This window comes from Gasterosteus aculeatus, chromosome 7, assembly GCF_964276395.1.
Source record: "Gasterosteus aculeatus chromosome 7, fGasAcu3.hap1.1, whole genome shotgun sequence".
NCBI lineage: Eukaryota > Metazoa > Chordata > Actinopteri > Perciformes > Gasterosteidae > Gasterosteus > Gasterosteus aculeatus.
The window spans coordinates 28,204,672-28,224,392 of NC_135694.1; the positions used below are offsets into that span (position 1 = coordinate 28,204,672).

At 44.4% G+C, this 19,721-nt stretch overlaps 1 protein-coding gene across 17 annotated transcripts in view; it reads right to left on the minus strand.

The window, feature by feature from the left end:
- Positions 1-19,721, minus strand: part of ncam1a (neural cell adhesion molecule 1a) — a 177,782-nt gene that overhangs the window by 17,100 nt on the left and 140,961 nt on the right. For 6 of the 17 annotated variants that reach the window (XM_040180410.2, XM_040180407.2, XM_078106832.1 and 3 more), the window contains 6 exons: positions 18,662-18,846; positions 18,416-18,512; positions 16,158-16,325; positions 13,436-13,561; positions 4,161-4,285; positions 3,436-3,616 (listed from right to left, as the gene is read on the minus strand). In XM_040180410.2, coding sequence (XP_040036344.1) covers positions 3,436-3,616; positions 4,161-4,285; positions 13,436-13,561; positions 16,158-16,325; positions 18,416-18,512; positions 18,662-18,846 — 882 coding nt within the window. Of the gene's footprint in view, positions 1-3,435; positions 3,617-4,160; positions 4,286-9,503; positions 9,552-11,104; positions 11,120-13,435; positions 13,562-16,157; positions 16,326-18,415; positions 18,513-18,661; positions 18,847-19,721 lie in introns of all 17 variants that reach the window. The other 11 variants (XM_078106827.1, XM_078106831.1, XM_078106825.1 and 8 more) reach the window with 3 other exon arrangements.

A 19,721-nucleotide genomic window follows, 5' to 3' on the forward strand; every position in this document is an offset into this window, starting at 1 on the left:
GAATAGTCCCATGGATGCATATCATTTGTGTCCTCACTGACAAGAGATCCTATTGACTTTCCATCGCCATTGATTCCAAGAAGCCGTTATTTCAACTCGTTAAGTGTCACCACCGTGTAACACTGTGAGAAAGCCAAATCATTTCTTTGCTATCAGGTCGGTTGTAAAGTAGCTGTGTTTCTTCTTCTAGCCCTAATGTTGACTTTAATTTTATTACATTACATTACATTACATTACAGGTCATTTAGCAGACGCTTTTATCCAAAGCGACTTACATTACACTTTAAACCCATGGCATTTTTCACATTTTTTTTTGCCCGGGGAGCAATTAGGGATTAGGTGTCTTGCTCAGGGACACTTCGACATGGAACATGGGGCAGCCTGGAATCGAACCAACAACCCTGTGCTTCCCAGCACACCTTCTCTAACCCCTGCACCACAATTTTGGCGCATTTATCTCTGCAAACTGTAAATCGTGTAAATTGTGTGTATACCTACAACACAAATAACATCAGCTCATGTCGTCATGAGAAAAATGCTCCCTTTGGAATAAGGCCCACTTGGGAATATCAACATCCGACCTGTATCAACTTTGATATTTTTGGAATAATAGTGGAATATTTTTTCCAGGTAAACACAGCCAATGTAGGAGAGGAAAGTTGTTTCCTAAAATATACACAAGTCAAAGGTGGATTAAAAGAGCACTAAAGACTAAAAAGAGTAAAAAGAGTTTAGGTACAGAAATGCGTCAGCACTTTAGTATTCAACAAAGGAGTAAGTGTTGTTTTGTTCAGCGGTACCAGCACACCGGTAGAGAGGAGTGGGCCGTCGGACCACTTCCTCAGCGACCATTACACCAGCGGTCACAGCAGAGAGAATGAACCATGCAAAACCACACATACAAAATAAAAGCGGCTCATGGAGGTTCAGTCTATGACATGGATGGAAGGGTGAGTTCATGTTATCGAAAACTGCAAAAGTGGATTGCCGTGTTTTGTAGTTTTGCTCCGATGTCAGCCTTAGCTGGGGAGATTTGGATGGATCGGTTGTAAACACCACCCCCCCCCGTCCTCCCTCCCGACTGTGTCCACACACAAATTTAAAAACACTCTTTGTTTTGCCCCCTTTTTGGCTCGGTGATGTTTCAGCATTTCATGGAAATGCTGCCCTACTATAACGATAACAGAAAAAAAATGTTTCTTTTACAGAACGGATCATCTAGTTTCAAAGAACATTCAAATTAACGCCGAGATGCTTCAAACTCTCGACCCAAAGTGCATCACTTTGGTAAATTTGTGTGCAGCATGTGTTTGAAAAATGAAAAAATAATTCCAACAGATTGAAGCTCGACCTCGGATCAACTCTGCATTCGCAATTTGCGTCACGGTGTCCCGTATAGATCTTTTTTTTTTAGCTGTTTTAAGCAAACATTACCAACAACAGCTGTGAAACCTGCTGAGAGTGAATGCAGATGTTGCCGCTAAAAATAAACCTCAGCTATATCCCCCAAAGCGACTCGGAAGTACTACTAGACATCCCAACGCAACAACAAAACAAAAACACACTCATGAAATAAGGTAATTAGGGGAATTAAAGAGGGATTGACTTGGATGACGCCCATGTGAACTTCCGCTGCGGCAGAATTATAATGATCCAAACCTCCCACTGCTACATGGCTGCGGCCCAACAAGCGCATGAAAAACAAAATAACTGTTTTTCTTGCGTGCCATGCATCGGCAGCGCGTTGCCTTCAAGGGCCTCCAGTAAAGAACAGTGAAGATTAATCCAGCTGGAAGCGGCACCATGCAAAAGGCCGTGAGGGCTGCATCCCCACGTATTATTAATGATTCATTTCACCCTTTCAGGAGTGTTTTCTCTCGCATAAATCTGACATTTGGGAGACTCAATACTTTTGCTTGAAAGTTTTAGCGTAATTGTCTCATTAGATTGGTCGGTATTCGTTTGCCAGTTGAAAGGGAAAGATAATTGTGGCATTCGAAATCTCCTTTGTGGGGGATGTCAGAACTATAGAGAAGAGAGACGGAGAAAGGGAACCTGACGGGGCTCTTTTTCAGTAGAAGACAAACAGACGGTTGGACGAGTTGTTTTTCATAGCACAAGTGCAATGGGGAGGCAGCCCAAGTTAAAATGTTCACTGTACACACAACCAACAACAACAACAACAACAACAACAGAGCAAAGGCCAGCCGCGACCACTCGGGTAGGGAAGTGTTTGGGGATGAGTGGACAGAAGGCTCCGGGTCTGACTGATATCTGGTCCCCACTGAACCTGAGCTGTGACGGATGATTTACAGGAGCCACTGAAGACAAAGGGAGCCGAGCACCGTGATGCCGAGCTTTATCTGTGGCAACAAAGCGCGTATAACACACGCCGACGGTAGGCCTCCGCTCCCTTCATCTGGTGAAAACTGGTCCCCGAGACTCTGCGAGGTGAGCACGACGGTTTGAAATGCAAACAGGCTGCTGCGGGCGGGAGGGAAGGAATAGGTCGAGGAGACGCGGCATTTATAGTATGAAAACACAGAGTACATGTTGTTTGTGAAAGGAAAATACACTTTTGAGTGGCTCAGCTTCGAGTCACGACTTGTGTCGTTCTACTGACTGACAGTTGCACTTTTCGGCAACTCTTACTGCTCGATGACGCATGAGCATCTCCTCTATCAACACAGCAGGGTGCATCTTTCTCCATATTCACTCTTCCTTAAGGAACACTGAAAAGCAGAGTTAGATTCCTTTCATGGACAGTAAAGTTGTTTTATTGTCTTTTCAATTGTGACTTAAGCAGCATTTTGTGTCATTTGTGGAATTTTTAACTATTGTAAAAAGAAATTGCTCTCTGCAATTCTGTAGATAATTCTAGAGTCCTATGAAAGAGGACGCTGTGGCCAGTTTATTGTCTGGTCATAATAAATCCTTCTTCTGATTGGCCATCCTCAAACTATTAGTCTGCATTTAAACTCATCCATTCCCAAATGAGTTCCTTGAACTTAACCCAAACCCATGTAACATGAATCTCAAACTAGGGTCTCCTGTTGTAATTTAGACCGTCAGTAACCCTCCTCATGTTTTAATAAAGTCACATCCAATCCGTTCACGATGGAGGGATCCTCGCCTCATGAACCCCGACGGAAACCTCCTGTTTGCGTTTCAGAGTTTCCGCTCATTTCCCACGAGTCTTCACGACATTTCAAACCGACTTTATCGGGCGCAATACAACGCGCCACTGTTTATTTCTTTGAGCAAATAGTACGACGCTTTACTACAGTAAAGCGTCGGAGGGAGACGGATGAGTCACGTCAGACGTTTGGACAGCGACCTGGTTAAACAAGTCTCTGGTCGCGGTGGAAGCCTTCATGCTCTGTGGCTGCTGCCTGTGTGCGTGGATGCTGGTGGGGAGGTGATGGGGGACGGTACCTGGGATGGTGGTGGGGTCCGAAGCCGTTCTGTAGGAGATGACGCCGGGCTCCGACTTGCCCTGCTGGTTCTCGGCCACCACGTGAATCTCGTACTCGGTGTTCCAGTCCAGGCCGCTCAGCGTCACGTACTCGCTGTTGTGGGGAACGCGGATTTCAGGTTTCCAGTCGGATACGTGCTTCTGGGGAAAGAGATGCAGAAAAAGTCACGAGGTTGGTTAAATCACTGGGATTGCAGTCTTTCTCAAAAGTAAATGGGTAATTTCAGATTATTTGAAGAGAATTGTCCCGATGTCACGTTGGCCGATGGGCGTCGTTCTTTGGTTTACAGAACATTTTTCAGCCCCACACAAAAAGGGGCATGTGAAAGGAAAATAATGCAATTCACAAGAAGTTCATAGAATCTGACAACAATCATATAGTCTCAATAAGAGTAAAATGATCTTGTGGTTAGAGTTTAACTGGTCTGAATTGCTGAAGGCTCTTAGACAACCAAGAGATGCCAACTCCTGCCGGAGGAGACCTTTTAGGGGGAAATGGACTGCTTCAACATTTCAATTAAACAGAGCTTTAATGTGCTTGACAGCTGTTGTTTCTTGGCTAGAAGTTTATTCCTGCTCTTAGTTGTGTCAGCAACTTTTTTTTTTAATCAAACCATTTAAGCAAATTCTGAGAAAAAAAAGCGGCAAAGCGGTAGCAAGTCACCTCCTGGCTCGGGATACTCACAGCCTTGTATCTGACCAGGTAGTGCTTAATGGGGGAACCGCCGTCGTCCTGCTTGATCCAGTTGACCTTAAGAGTATTGCCCCTTCCTTGGACCTTGACTACCAGTTTGGGGGCAGTGGGTTCCCCTACACAAGACAAACCAAGGCAGCAAGATTAGTCCACATAGACGTGGCCGTCGCACACTATTCCTCCCTACTGTGTTCAAATAGGGCAAATGGAACGTGTCTTCAAGGTCAGCTGAACTTAAATTTAAATGTATCGTGAGTTCCACCTACTTTGATTTAATAGGCATAAACAACAAAGCATTGCATCCAGAGGAATTGCAGATGTGGTGGTTTTAATCACGGTGTGATTGAGGATCAGATCACAGCCAATCAAATCCTGGGAATCAAAGGCCTGCAGATGATTGGCTCCCGTCATACGTTGACTGAATCCTATATTTATTGGTATTATCCTCACTTTTTGCTACATCGGACTAATTTATGTAAGAGGGTTGTCAAATCAAATGTAATTGTGATCTATGTCAAACACACACGAGATATGAAATGAGACATTTTTAGCTTCTGTTTCGGTAAAGGTTTGCATGGAGCATCTTCTACAGGGACGTAAGAACGACTTTGTTCTCATCACTCGGATCTTCTACCCAAATATGCTCTATGTTTACGTTTTCCTGACAAGGACTCAAGCCTCGAGTCCCAAAGTGTTGGACTTTTGTTACTAAAACTAAATAAGGTTTTCTTTTCACCACAATCACAATCATTCCCTAAACTTAGAAAAGTACATATTTGAGTGCTGACCACGATCTTTCCTTAACTTTCCCTAAATGGGTGCGTGCCTAAACAAAACCAAATTTCCTTTTTGGCAAAACAAATAATTGGTTTGGTTGAGTAAAAGACCATGTTCTGGGTTGAAATGAGTATTTTTGGCTCCACAAAGGGCACAAACACTGGTCTCCCTCCGGTTCATAGTCCTGTGTTCGACCCCCACCCCCGCCTCAGAACATTTCTCCACACAGACTTCTGTGGGACTTCAATAACATATTTGGGGGCTGTAAAAAAAAACAAAGGAAATCTGGGACGTGAAGTGCGTTGACAGTGCAGTTTCATAATTTGGTAACCTAATTGTGAGGAAAGCAGGCTGGCTTTTGCAAAGTGGTGTTGTTCTCCTGGAGGCTCCTCATTACCTTCTCTGTCCTCCTGGGTACCGACTGCTGGGTCACCTGCCCGCAGGACTCGGCTACTCTGAAACTTTTGATACCAACGCGCGAAGGCCTGTGGTTGGACGGCTGACGTGTTTTGTGTCGTTTACTCTCATGCCCCCGCTAAGGGAGGAAGCTAGCAAATCCAAGCTCATTAGTTGCGCGCACACAGCTCGCCTCGGGATCGTGTTATTAAATTGAGTACCTCAGGATGTCGCAGCCCACAAGCAGATGGCAGAGAAATCATCTCATTATATTGAATATATTCTAATATAGTAAAAAAAAATGTTAGTAAGGATTGAAATTGATTGAAGCATTGGTATACATTTAAAAAATAATGACAGCAATCATGTTTCCACACCCAGTATTCAACATTTCAAACTCTTATTGGTTGTTGTTAATTTAATGAACAACGCTCGGAGGCCTTTTTTTTCTTGTGATGATCAGAGCTGGCTGAGAACAAGCATTCCACTAGACTGAGGGGAGCGTGACAGATGCTGGAAGTGAGTCAGACAGGGTCAGAGACAGCACACGGGGGCGGGTGGACACTGGGTACACTGAGCATTGTCATTCATAAGCATCATTCCGGGTTAGGTCTTTTATTTCTGAGGTTAAAACAGAGAAAGAGGTGGTTAGGATGAGAAGGTTCCACATGCACCCCCCCGACACACTGACACACTGTAAAGTGGATAGAACAGTGGTTATTGAAAACATGCTGATGGGGACAGTTTTTGTCATTTTTGATGTAAATTGTGTGGGTTGTATCGGATTTGACGCTTAATCCTGAAAGAAATTGTTAAAGTAACGCTTAGCCTAAACTCACTATTATCAGTGCAATGATTTCCTTTGTAGCGTTTACTTTCAAATACAATGCATGAGAGGAATTATGCATATTGATGGTATACAAGTAACCTGCTAACAAAAGCGTTATATCAAGTTCTTCAAACTAAATATTCTGATCTGACTTTATTTTACATTTTTAAATTTGAATCCAAAATGGGTCTGAGATTAATACAACATAGAAAAAATGTTTGTCAGTCCAAACAATCTTCTTAAAACGTGGCTTATTTTGAATTACTGTCACAATTAGTATGTTTAAAGCATCATGTCATTTCACGTGTTTTATGTATATGTAGAGGAGGACAGGTCACCAGCAGAACAAGAAGAAGAAGGACAAGAAAACAGAATAAACTTGCATGCAGCATTAATGCAAAGGGCCGCTGTGAGTCAATCAGTAAAATATTGTGAGCTGCCGTATCTGTTGAGGACAAGAAGAAATCAAAGTCGTGTTTGGGGACCATGATTATCGGTGCATGCGCTGCAGATGGCGGTGAGCGGCGCTTTGTGAAGGCGCCCTTGTGATGTCTAAACGCCAGTCAATATGCATCGGGAAATAACAAAAAGAAACGTTTGGATGAAAGAAAAAAAGCAGTGTTTGCCAAAAGCAACAAACAATCTTATTTCAAGCTTGAATTTAAAAAGCAAGGCCATCAAAATCAACATATTGCCGGATCAATTTATAATCAGTTTTCAATCAAGAAAAAGCAAAACGTAACAAACCCTGTAACCAAAGACTGATTACTTCACCGAAGTGGAACGGGGTATTTTAAAAGTACAGAAGTTTTACTACAGCTTCATCAGTTTAGCAATCTCTACAACTACAATGTTTTATTGTCGCGTCCATGGAAAAGAGCGACCGTTAAAGGAAAGAGAACACAGGCTTTTGCATTATGTAGTTCCCTTTGTATGGAATATAAATTACATTCTTTAACAGATTTATATGTATTCTAGCTAGCTCTGAAAAGTCCAGACCTCCCACCTGGTATTAACATTCCACCTGTATTTAGATATCATATCTGTACTTCTTATATTGCTAGTATATTATTGATTCTTCATAAGGAACTAAGAGGAGTGAGTCTTGCATTGTTAATTAACAACAGCAATGCAGGATGGACAAAAACAAATCACTCCCGTTTAGATGAATGAGATGTGGAACTAAATGTTTACTACATATTTACAGAATGGCCTTAAGATGAATGAAATATGTCCTTATAAAAGTGAAAAGCTATTAATGTTTCATCTAAGTATCTAAATGAACCGATCACGGCTGATCGCATGATCTGAAACTAAACAACAACAAAAAAATTACCTTCTGTTGGCCAGCGAAGACGACATCATCAGCACCATGCAAGAGCCACATGACAAAGTCACATGATGTGCACGCACATGATCGGTTGATAGGAAAATATAGGAAAGGAGGGAGGGGGAGAGGCGCGGGGCAAATGGAAAACATACACAACAGTTGTGAAATGATGAAAACATGTCAACAGAATAAACAAATGAACAATAATGTTAAAGACAAAATGACAAAAAGGGAACACAAACAACCGAGGGGAAAAACAATAATCGATAAATAGATTATTTACATATAAAAAAATGTTGCTGAGTGTATGAAGTAATTCCTGATTATTAGTTTTGGTTTTTGGAAACATGTTGAATACCTAATTAAATAACAAAGATTTTAAAATATTGATATCGGATACAACCAAAACCTGACATCAAGAATTGCCTCATGCATTCACATAAGCAGCAGCTTTTCCTCTGACTCATTCTCTGTCATTCTGATAGCTCAGATCACAGCAACATTAAATCCAATCTGAATTTGAACCTTGGTGAGCGCTGACACCATTTGAGGAGGATTACAGATATAAAAAGAAGGTTTGGATTCCCCGCAACAAAGTAGAAATCGGGTCAAAAGAGGAAACTCTGCAGCTTTTAGAATACAAATGGCAGTCGCACGGCAAGTCGCACCGCAGCAGACAAACGCGTGGACGTGAAACCTCAGGAGAGAAACGATCTCAAAGCATTTGTGACATCTGCTTTGAATGACGCACTGTGGACTACCGCAGCACATCCTAGCTGACTCCAACGTAAAGCCACGTGTTGTTAAAAAGGGAGAGATTTGGTTAGAGTCAGTGCGAGGGCATCACATTTCATACAGCGAAGGATCTCACTTAAAAGGAGCAACAACAGACGCACAACGCACACGTTACGTATGTCTACACACTGTCGCCTCAAACGGTGAAAGCCATGAGCAGCACGAGGGGTTAGTGGCTCTTTGCACACGGTACGCATGTAACAATACGTCACAACGTGGCCTCATCAAGCGGAGCTGATGGGTGTCCGTCGGCGCCGCGTCTTCCCGCTGACTGGGCAGGATGTGTGAACACGCAAAGACTCCCCGGCTCGCCGCAATTACTGCTCGTGTTGTTCACTATCGCAGCGAAGGGGAACAATTTCCCTGACATCAGCGCCTGTCAAACCCCCCCCAGACGAGTTCAAGCCACGGCTGTCGTGGGCGGGGAGACGATCGGCTGCCGCGTCTGCGCCGAATGGACACGACGATAAGGCGAATTGACGGGCTTTCAAGAAACGTCGACGTCTCGAGTGGGTTTTGATAAGCGCTGCGATATGTGGATGCTAAAAAGGGGGTAGAAACCGGTTTTCGCGGGCGGTGGGAGGCGGAGGGAAAAGACTCACTGCAGCGTAGCACCTCCCTTCCTTTTGGAATAATCACAGTTAGACGGCTCAGCGATGAACTCGATGAATTCCATTCGGAAGAAAAACCCGCCGTAGTTCTACTGGTGAGAAGCACTTCTGCACACTCGTGAGCGTTGCTAAAAAGTAATGTGGTTTTCACTCCAAATAACCTCTGCAGGGCCTAAAATAGAAGTGGACTTAACTAATTTGATGTGGACATCAAGGAGGACGTGTGACACGCAGGGATCCTGTCACTAGTGACGTCCACCAGGAGCATAAACCTGCTGCAAATCCACTGCCCCCCGATCCCACTGGTCTTAAGTAATGCGCTGCTTTGAGTCTTCATGGGCAGACGCAGTGTGTTAATGCATTCACGACACCGTCGTCAGGCAGTTAGGAGGACAACCGTCACGTCCCCGGCAGGTGTTAGTCAAAACCATCAAATCTAGTGTTAACGCAGCTCATTTTGCTGCCGCTGCACTCTACAGAGAGCGTGCGAGAGCTCTCCTAGAGACGAACATCTACACTAAGTGTGAGGCCGAGCAGGTGAGAGACACAAGAGGCGGCGAGGGACACACTGCACACCGTGCGGCCGGCATACTCACTAAGGGCCGCACTGGTGACGGCATTAGGGGCCGACGTCTCTGATGACACTGAAAGACGGTGAAAACACGGTGAGCTGGAGCTCTCTTCAACAACCGCTGGGTGGGCTTCTGTTTTCACGCCGTCTCCGTGATTCGTTCCTTGTGCGACAATGTCTGCTGTTGTCGCTCAGTAGGCTCTCAGCACGCCCGTTGTGCTGCTAACTGCCACGCAAACAATGCCGACGCGCTGGGCCTACTTTGGCGAAACACTCTGCCTTGAATAACAGCTGATTGCCCGCGCGACTGGTGCGACGGGTCCGGACCACTCAGGGAAGGGTGTTTGTGCCAGAGGAATAAAAGCTACTTAGTGCATGTTCCCGCCTGAGTGTTGCCCACTTGGCTAGCTCGAGTCCTCAGCTGCCCTCGCCGGAGCGGTCACATCTGATAACATCGGCCCACCGACGGCGTCGCCATGGAAGCGACGACCCACCCACCCGGTTCCCCCTCAGCTGAGCTCCTTTGACACTCTCTCTCTGTTTTTTGCCTGTTTGCTGTGAGTTCGATAGAGGCTCCTTTCTCACTTTAGAGCATTTACACTTGATGTTGTCAGAGGTATTCTTCCAAGTGTAGCTCACACTCTGCTATATGTATGAGTAGTAAAAATGCTCATTCCAAGGTGTAGCTTCTTACCACCTGTTAAAGTTAAAGTTAAATAACCAGAGAACTGTAGGTACACTATTGCAAAATGTTCAATGTCAGTGCCAAAATAAAAGCACATTGTGAGTACAAGGGAATGCTTAACATTTCTGGCATTGAAGACCTTATTGTCTAATCCCACAGCGATTACCACAAGGCAATGACACTGTATTTGTCTTTTGTGGTCTCTGAAGACGGTATACCTTCTTTAAAGACCTCATATACAGTAACACTGGCTGGCTAAACTGCTAAGTTCATACTGGTGGGACACCTAAAAAAGGATGCTACGGACAAACAGTACTAAAGAAGCAACGCACTAGAGATAACGGACTGGCTGCAGCATCTATGCCGTTGGAAAACCAACCTGAGGCCGTGTCAGAGTAACCGAATGGACTGCCGTCTGGAGAATCAGTACGACAGGTCATGAGATGAGCGTTGGTATTCAAGCAGGGTAAAACACATCTGAGGGTTTTGGGTGATGACTTCTGTGGAACCTTCCTGCCTTCAATCAGTAAAGCAATGTGGATGACTGCACACGGTAATTGCAGAAGATGTGTTGTAACGTAACAATACGTTTTGTTTAGGTGTGTATCTCCGTTCTAAAAGGAATGTAAGCATGAATCCAATCGCTAGTAAAAGGCTACTTGTTCTACTGTATAAACAAACTAAACTGTAGTCACATTTAGCCACCTGTTCACTATCGGAAATCAAAAGACATTTATTTAGGTATTTTTAGTGGTTGAGCGACGCGTTAAAATCTACAGCGGCTTTGAGACGATGGAACCTGAAGAGCCGGATGCTGACTCGTGTCCACATTATTCTGTCCTCACTACTTTTTAGGGAATGGTCAAAGTAAAGCAAATAAAGTGGAGGTTGAAATAAGGAGGGAAATAAAGGCGATAAGACAGAGGAGGAATGAAACTTACTTGCGAAAGAATACTCTGGGAAGTCCAGTGGAAAACAGAACAGATGGGAAACCATGATGAGGAAACGACGAAACAAAAAGAAGAAACAAAAGACAGTGAAATGAGAAACATGAACAATGAGAGAGTGCATCACCCCCCCCCCCCCCCCCCCCACACCCCCGAGACTGGAACTCACTACACTCTTTGTCATCAGCAAGTCTCGCTTCTCTGTGTTCAGCAGCAATCTGTCTTTGATAATACTGTTACTGTGTCCCTGTCAACATAAGCAAATCCCCCTTTTGAATAATTCCTTGCTCAGATGGGACCTCGGTCCGGCGTTGTCTCGAAGGAACGCTGGCGTTCCGCGTGACAATCTCATGCTTCTTTGAAGTACGGTAACACATCGCACGACACTGAATCCTCCACGTCTGCTCTTCTGTCAGTGACGCACAGAGCTGCAATCGCATCCTCCTTCTTATACAGTACATACGTTATTCGTCAAACCTTCCAATGAGAACGGCGTACAATTAATAAATATATCAGACACAACGTTCTGCTGAAATGTCTCGAAGTAGGACAAAGCCTCTTCTTCAGGAATGAGGGTGCTGAGGGGAGGGGGTGTGGGGGGATGACGCACAGATGGAAGCAGGGCAGAGAGGCTGGTAGACACTGAAACAAAGATTATTCAGGACCCGGACTGAGAATTAGAATCTGTCGGTCCTAACTGAGGCCTCGGTAGACGGGCTCTGCAGTGGGTGGAAGGAAATAAGGATAATGCTGGTTTATTATGATTTGAGTCGTCCTTCCTATCAGAAATAATGACATGGAACCCACAAAGTAAATTGGAAACAGCGTCTGACACTGCAAGTAAGACAGTTACGCTCAAGCAAAATGAAATCATCACCCATAGTGTCATATATATATATATATATATATATATATATATATATATATATATATATCTGATTGCCTGACTGGTTGTGCTTCTGGACTTTATTCAATATCTCATTTATCACTCTGTTGAGTATAAAGCTTTTGGAATTGGAAGTGTAAATATTATTTACATGAACACATCAAGTGGATCTGGTCTGTGCTGCCTCTGTCGAGATGAAAAATAGTAATAAAGCCTGCCATGTTGGTTTGCGCTACTGACTTTCCATTTGTTTTTATACAAATAAAACATAAAATGTTATTACAAGTATCGGTGCAACTAAATTAGTTTTGCGCACCTCATTTGCTTGATGCCTGTATTTACATATTCTGAATAACAATAGTGAAAAATAACTATTGACGTTTTAATTTATCATACACAAATGACGCCCCCAGCGTCCTACTGCATGAATGCAAATCTCAGAGATGACTCTTCTCTTCAGTAACGCACTGAGCCGATTTTAGACTTTCGGGCCTAATTTGTTCTTCGACGAGAAAGCTTTATCCGACATGCTGCTGCGCAGGAAATGAACACATAATTGTCACATTTTACGTGAAGTTGGCACATTGTGATTGACGGCAGGTGTTGTGCACCTGCTCTTCGCTGTAAGGTTGCACATAATGCCATATGCCTTCCACAGCTGCGATTTCTCACCAGGAGTCACTTAAACGGTGCAACGCAGACGCTGCCTTCAAACTTCCCTCGTCTGCCGAGAACGAGCGGGAACTCACGCGGCTCTCCCTTCTTTTGTCAAGGTGACTTCTTCCTGCCTTCTTCCAAACACAGACAAAAAGAACGCGTCCTCCTCTTCCTCCGACATTTCCTCATGTGCTGTCATTTACTCCGGGAAATACAAACAACCTTCGAGCAGAGGCCTGACCCTCTGGCAGCTGCATGTTATCAACGCGCGCCTTTGCTCAACTATAAATACTCAGCTGACACTTCCTCACACGGTCGCGTAAATCAGCTATAAAAATGCGCCAGCACTTTTACAGGAAGCTTTCACTGAAGCGTCTGAGTTGTGGGCTAAACAGGACGGACCTCCGGGGGAACGAGGCGAGCGGCCGTTGGGAGAGAGGCGCGCGACGCTGACCGCTGACGAAGGGCGCCGGGTTGCACTTTGCATAGTTCACACTGTGGAGCAAGTTGCATTGCCGAGTGGCACTGTGGATTATCGTTTCCCTCTGGCCTGGCTGGAAAGGACAAGAGAGGGTTGGGAGGTCGCAGGGTTGGGAGGTTCGGAGGGGGGGAAGGGGGGGCGGGGTAGCTGTCGGGGCGAAAAGCATCTGGCCTCAGATAGACGCGAGCAGGCGGTGGAGTGAGCAACGGGTTGAAAGCATCGGGGGGGGGGGGGGGGTGTCAGAGGAGCGCAGACTGGGCGCAGGGGGGCGAGCAGCGCGGGGGGGGAAAGGGGTACTTACGGACTGGCTGGGTCGTGAAGGTGGTGGCCGGGCTGCTCTCGCCTTCGCCCTTGCCGTTGATGGCCGACATCTTGATCTCGTAGGTGGTCTCCGGCTTCAGGCCCACGATGGTGATCGTGGTCATCTCTGCGGGAGGGGAGTTGGCGTCATTCCATGCAGATAGACGAGGGAATGAATGCTAAACGTTTACCGTCATGGGGGATTATGTTTGTCATAATGATTACTTATTTTGCTATTGAGTGAACAAGGTTGTTCTGGGCAGAGGTTTGAGCTCTGTGTATATTATATTTTACAATATATTCTACATCATCATACATTTTATTTTTTGATGTTTCTACCAATCTTTCAAACTTCAAAAAGATAAAGATATTTTTTCACAAAATAAAAGGAATAAAGTAATAGAAAGCCTGATCTAGCTTTTTTGTTGTTGATTTTTTACAACTTGGTTAGAACCAATCAATAAACTCACAGATGCCTGCAGTGGCTTAAAATAAAATAGACTTTATTTTTATATGTATTGTATATGGGATTGGGTAGTACTTGCACTTACTAGTAATTGATTTACTAATCCCGTTTGGGATGAAAGATGGATACTGATCGATTGCACCAATGTACCAAGTCAAATTCCTCTATGTGTAACATACGTGGCAATAAATGGCTAGAGACCAGAGAAAGAGAAAGGTGTTGACGTGTATGTTTGTGTCAGTCAATCAACTTGTATGCTAATGACTAGCTGTCGTGCTGAAGAGGTGTCAGGTCTTAAGGTGAGGCACCTAATGGTGCTTGCATGGGAGCATACGGGTGCGCCTGCATGACAATACGCTGCACTTAATGGTTCCAGTTTGGGAGATTAAAAATATGTGGAGCCTGATAAAGAGCACGAGGCCAAATTAATCCAAGGCTGGACTATTAGCACCTGCGGTATCAATAAAACTGACATCACTGCAGAAACCATTTATGTTCAGATGAGATTCCCAGTTGGCCGTCAGTAATACACGCATGATTACTATATTCCTCTGCTTCTCTAAAAGGTTATCGGCATAAATAACCTCATATAAAATCATAACAATCGTTACAAATCCGTCTGACTGCGTTGTGTGTTAATCATTGTGCCGCTACGACTAAATGGCAACAATTACAGGATGCGCCAGGGGAAATTCTTAATTTTGGTAAATAAATCCCATGAAAAGACCAAGACAATGTGTTGTCTGTGTAGGCAAAGACTTATTGGTTAGAATTGGAAACGAATCAACATTTATTTAGTCGACTGCAATTAAAAACGAGTCAATCCAACAGATGTCCTTAAGTGATGCTTGCTAAAAAACATATTGTCTATTTTTTTTGTCTAAGTTATTTTGCCTGACAAATGATTTCATTGATAAAAGTTTCCAGGGTATATAAAGCGTAGCAGGTGCTGAGGCTTCTGATTGTAGCTCCATGTGAACGCACACTGCGGATGCACATATTTATATAAGGACCCTCATTGATGGGCTGGGTGTCTACATGTGGCAGTACTGCATTCAAACATGTGATGGCAGCCCTGAATCACAAAAATTGCAGGACACACTTTGAACTCAAACTCATTGATCTCTTAATCAATGACAAATAACTCATGACTTTGCTGGCATGTTGCATCTTAAATGGCCGAGCTTTTATTTAAAATATGCACGTACTTTGCATGAGATGTGGTTCATTCAGTGAAGGTTTTTTTTTATTTATGTGGCGTGACTCAAGTTGTTGAATGACATATTCTCGGTGACATTTACAGTTGGCGTGCGGGTGCACGCGCTTTGTGTTGTGCACACGCTTGCACAACAGGCGGCTCTCGGGGGCCTCGAGATCACAGCGAGGCCTGTCAGCCGCTGACTGATACGTCCCATCTGGCGGAAGGAGCGAGGACCATCCGGAGCTGTAAGAGCCTCAGAGCGCTCAGTGGGACGCGGATATTATCCGGAGTCTGAGCTGACTGTCGTTTGAGCTGCGGTGGGTTCCACTGCTCCTCCCCACATCAGCTGCTGTCATGCTCGCGTTAGCTTTTGTTGCTAACTAAGGTGTTGTCAGTAGTTTGGCCCAAATTTCACCTTCTTAGATGAAATACGAGGAATTATAAGGGAAAAGGGGAAAATGTAATGGAATTTTGTCAGTTGTATTGGTTTCCTTTTACTTATTTCCATTTGGGATACACATTATGTTCTGGCACGACAGCAGTGGCTTTATTTCTTTGCCAAACGTTAGATAAAATAATAAATAACTAATATATTGCATCGTAGCAATTAGAGTAGGTGGGTCACCGGAAAGGTTCAAATGTTACGATAAAAGGCAAAGTTTTACCGGACTGCCAAACCGATTTAAGGATTACATTTATTCACACACGTTGACTAAGTCGATTCTGGTTCCTTTGATGATTTTGAGGCACGGTGTGCGTTTAGGTGCTGATTGAAATAGCTTGAGAAGAGAACCTAGCAAACACGGCCCCTGAGTAGACAACTTTAGAACATCCATTGCATCCACTTTGCTTGATTTAAAGTACATTTCCCAAGGCTTTCTGGGCAAAGTGGTGGTGACTCAGAGAGCAGCTGAACACTGAATCGCATTGAACGGAAAAATACATCACAGCAGGTGTTTTTGTCAATGACAAATAAATGCTTTTAAAAAGGCGACCACACGACTTCTTTAAAATAATTTCCGTGAATACATATGAGGGGCCAGCTGGGTGACTCACCGTCGTCAGCATGGTACTCTTTGCCAGTCCAGTCCTGGCCGGGCAAACGCCATTCCACTCGGTACTTGATAATAGGAACTCCACCCATGGAGTCGGGCTCTTCAAACGACACCACCGCTGTGCTGGAGAAAGGTTCCACTAGTTCGATTTCTGGCGATGATGGCACATCTGCGATAGAGTGCCAAAAAAAAAACATTTTAAAAACCAGCAGTGCTGCAAAGATTCCCGTGAAATAAAATAAACTCACAAAATGCATGTAACTCACAGCATACAAAGAATGAAATGTTTATTGATTCGCAGTGTCTATGAGAAACAACCTGGCACTGAAGACATCCTATTATTTTCTGAAATGCATATTACGTTTTCATGATATATGACAAGCTAGTTAGCTAGTAAGCGAACATTGTAATGGTGCATCTGGTTTCGTGAGGGAGATGTTTTTAAGTTTCTTCCCGGGCTTCATAATGTATGGTTGCCTGACATTTGCCTTGCCGAGCGCTCTACGTGCACGGGCATTAAACAAATTCAATTTGAATGCAGAAGAGCAGCTGGTGTAGCTGCCTCACATTGATACCTGCCACGGAAACACCTTCTGATAATGCTCTGCTCTAAATCAGCCCCCCCCCTTTTGACAGCTGTGGTGCTGCAGGCCTCTGGTCACCAAAGCACTGCAGATCTGTTGGACACGCCTGAATGAGCCTGCAGCGACAGCTTTACCTCGAGCCCGAGTCGAACCCTGATTCATGAAGATAGGGCCGAGTGCCACGGAGATTGAGCACCGCACTCGATTCAGTCGTCTTCTTCAGACACAATATTTAAAGCTGTCTTTTTATCTCTTAAGGGACGGGCATAGTGGCGGCAACCGGTGTGCCGCTCGGGTGTTAATTCAATCCATTCAATTGGTTTGTTTCTCTTACAATTATTGCTCGTAAAAATTCAAGACAGCATATTTATCTTTTTATTTTTATTTTCAACTCCCTGACCTGTCCTCTGCTGCATCGATAAAGCTAAATGTATTGTGTGGACGTATTACCAACACATTTGCTCATCCCATCGAGGAGCCTTTAGGAATTTTTGATTTGACTGATGACCTTTCTTCCAGCTAGCGATAACATCAACTTTTTATTTGTCAGCTGTGTCATATTGTTTGATGCTCCGCACGACTTTCCCCTGGAACAAATGCTCAGTGCCGGTAATTACGAAGCAAAAGCGCTCTCAGGCCGCGGCTACATTTATCTTTTCAATTCGACTCCTGCCATTAGATCACGCCAGGACGCGTTAGCGGCTCCGGGCTGCGATCCGATCGGCCAGACCTCACGCCAGGATGTCCTGGCTCGCTTCGACTCAGATCTCAGTGAGGTGTGGACGTCCTTAAAGCCGGCAGGAGAAAACCTACGAACCGTCAACTCGCTACCGTCATATCAACAGAAACACAACAGGAGATGCCCCGGTCTGCCATGAGAAATCTACTGGATCTTTGCTGCTTTCGATAACCACCAGCATGCAATGCAGAGACAGTTTCATTACCTTTGAAATTGAAACAGGTTTGTTAAGTGAAGCTCTTTTCTTGGTGCTTCTTCTATACATTTTGTCATTGACTTTTCAAAGTGGGAAATAAGGGCTGAGGACGCATTTGGGTTTGGTTCTTTTTGTCGCACTTTTGATTCAGTTGGAAGGAGTCCCTTTAGGCATTCAATGAGTTATGCAGTGAATTAAAAAACAGAGAGAAAACACCTCAAAGGCCCGAGAGTATATTTCACAGTCGCAGCAGTGGCTGTTAGCACAATTAACTTGACCACTTTGTATTTAAGCAAGGTCCTGAGTGGCCTACCTGCTTCATTCAGTCCGAAACAATTTGCATAGTGAATGGAGCTAATACATAAATGATTTAGAGTGCAAAGAAAATATGACTTAAAGGACGGATCCACGGCCGTTATAATTGTGCCCTCTACCAGCGGGAGCGGTGGAGTGCTTCACAACTGTCTGCATACTCTCTCTCTCTACAGGCTGCCTTTCAGACATCATTTCAAATACATTACACTGAGATTAAGATCCATTATTCGAATGCACCTATTTGTATTGCCCGCATGTTTCAACACATGGGATTAATCTTGAGCTCGGAATGAACATTTTTTGCGACAGGGGTTAGATGGATGTTGTCAATTGGTTCTTCTGGCATAACGCTGTTAGATAGAAAGATAAGTAATGAAATTTAAAAAAAAATAACTTTACACTTTAACTTAAATGCAATGCCAAACCTGCTTGGATCAGGACGAACTCCTTGGACTCGGAGCCCATCGCATTGGTTGCTGTGCAGTTGTAGGTCCCAAAGTTATACTGAGAATCAGGGGTAATCTGAGAAAAGATGAAAACACATCCGATCTGAGAGAATGAGAGCGACTCATTTGGAAAACGGACTTCCGGCAGAGATATAAGTTCATCATGGACATTTAGCGCTTCATAACCAATAACTTGCTACACAGCTTCAGTGAGGTGCAGCATACCTCCAGGTAGCTGATGGTGGGCGTGTTGTAGACCTTCACGTTGGTGGTGTTGGCGGAGGGCAGCTGGAGGCCGTCTCTGGACCAAACCACCGAGGCGCCGGGGTGAGCCTCCGCCTCGCAGCTGATGTTGGCCGCGTTCCCCTCCCATGTGTACACCGTCACTGTGCCCAGGATCTTTGGAGCATCTGCGGCAAAACACAGTGGCGAAAAGATGGAAAACATCGCAATGGGAGAAAAAAATGTAGATGCACCTTGTTGTTTAATGGATTTCTCCTTTGACCGCCTGATAATCTCCGACAGCGGAATGAGATCTTTATCCTTTAGTAACTAACTACAAGACTTTCACGGTTGCTAGTCCACTCACACAACAAGACATTTGAGTCTACATCCTTCCTCCACCAGCATACGTATTATCATCAAACCCGTCAAATGCCTGAATGAAAAATCCACGGGACTGATAGGAACCCGGGAAAGGCCACACAGTCGTTTATTGACGCATCAATGTACTGCGGATTGGCAATATTACCTCCATTCCCTGGAGATCCTCTTCTCAGCATTTCCAGCTGATGTTATCATGACTTACCAAGGAGATATTTGATTTAGAAATCGTTGCAATCAAAAAAGACGTTTAAAACTCACTCCCGGGGGGCCGCCGGAGCCATCACGACAATGCTGACGGAACCTGGAGTCTTAATCGCAAACCAAGCGCTAAGTTTAGTTTAATAGCTTCTATTTATCTTACTCCTGTACATTTACGGCAATGGCTTTCATAATATCTATTATGGGGGCTTTCAGGGACATTAAATAGCCCCTTTTTGTTGCGATTTTTACTCGTAACAAAAAGTCGGTTTTATGTGAGATGAACCAGTTCAGCAATTACAAAAAAAAAAAAACTCCCCTCATCTCGCAGGCCGGACTGCCGTCATCCCACAGAGAGTCGTACCGTCAGGAGTTAATGGGAGCCTGACTCAACAGAAACAACGAAGCTGGACCTTCTGACCGCGGGGGGCTATTTTAGGGCTTGATGAAAGTTGAGATCCTTCCAACTCTGTAGCACCTC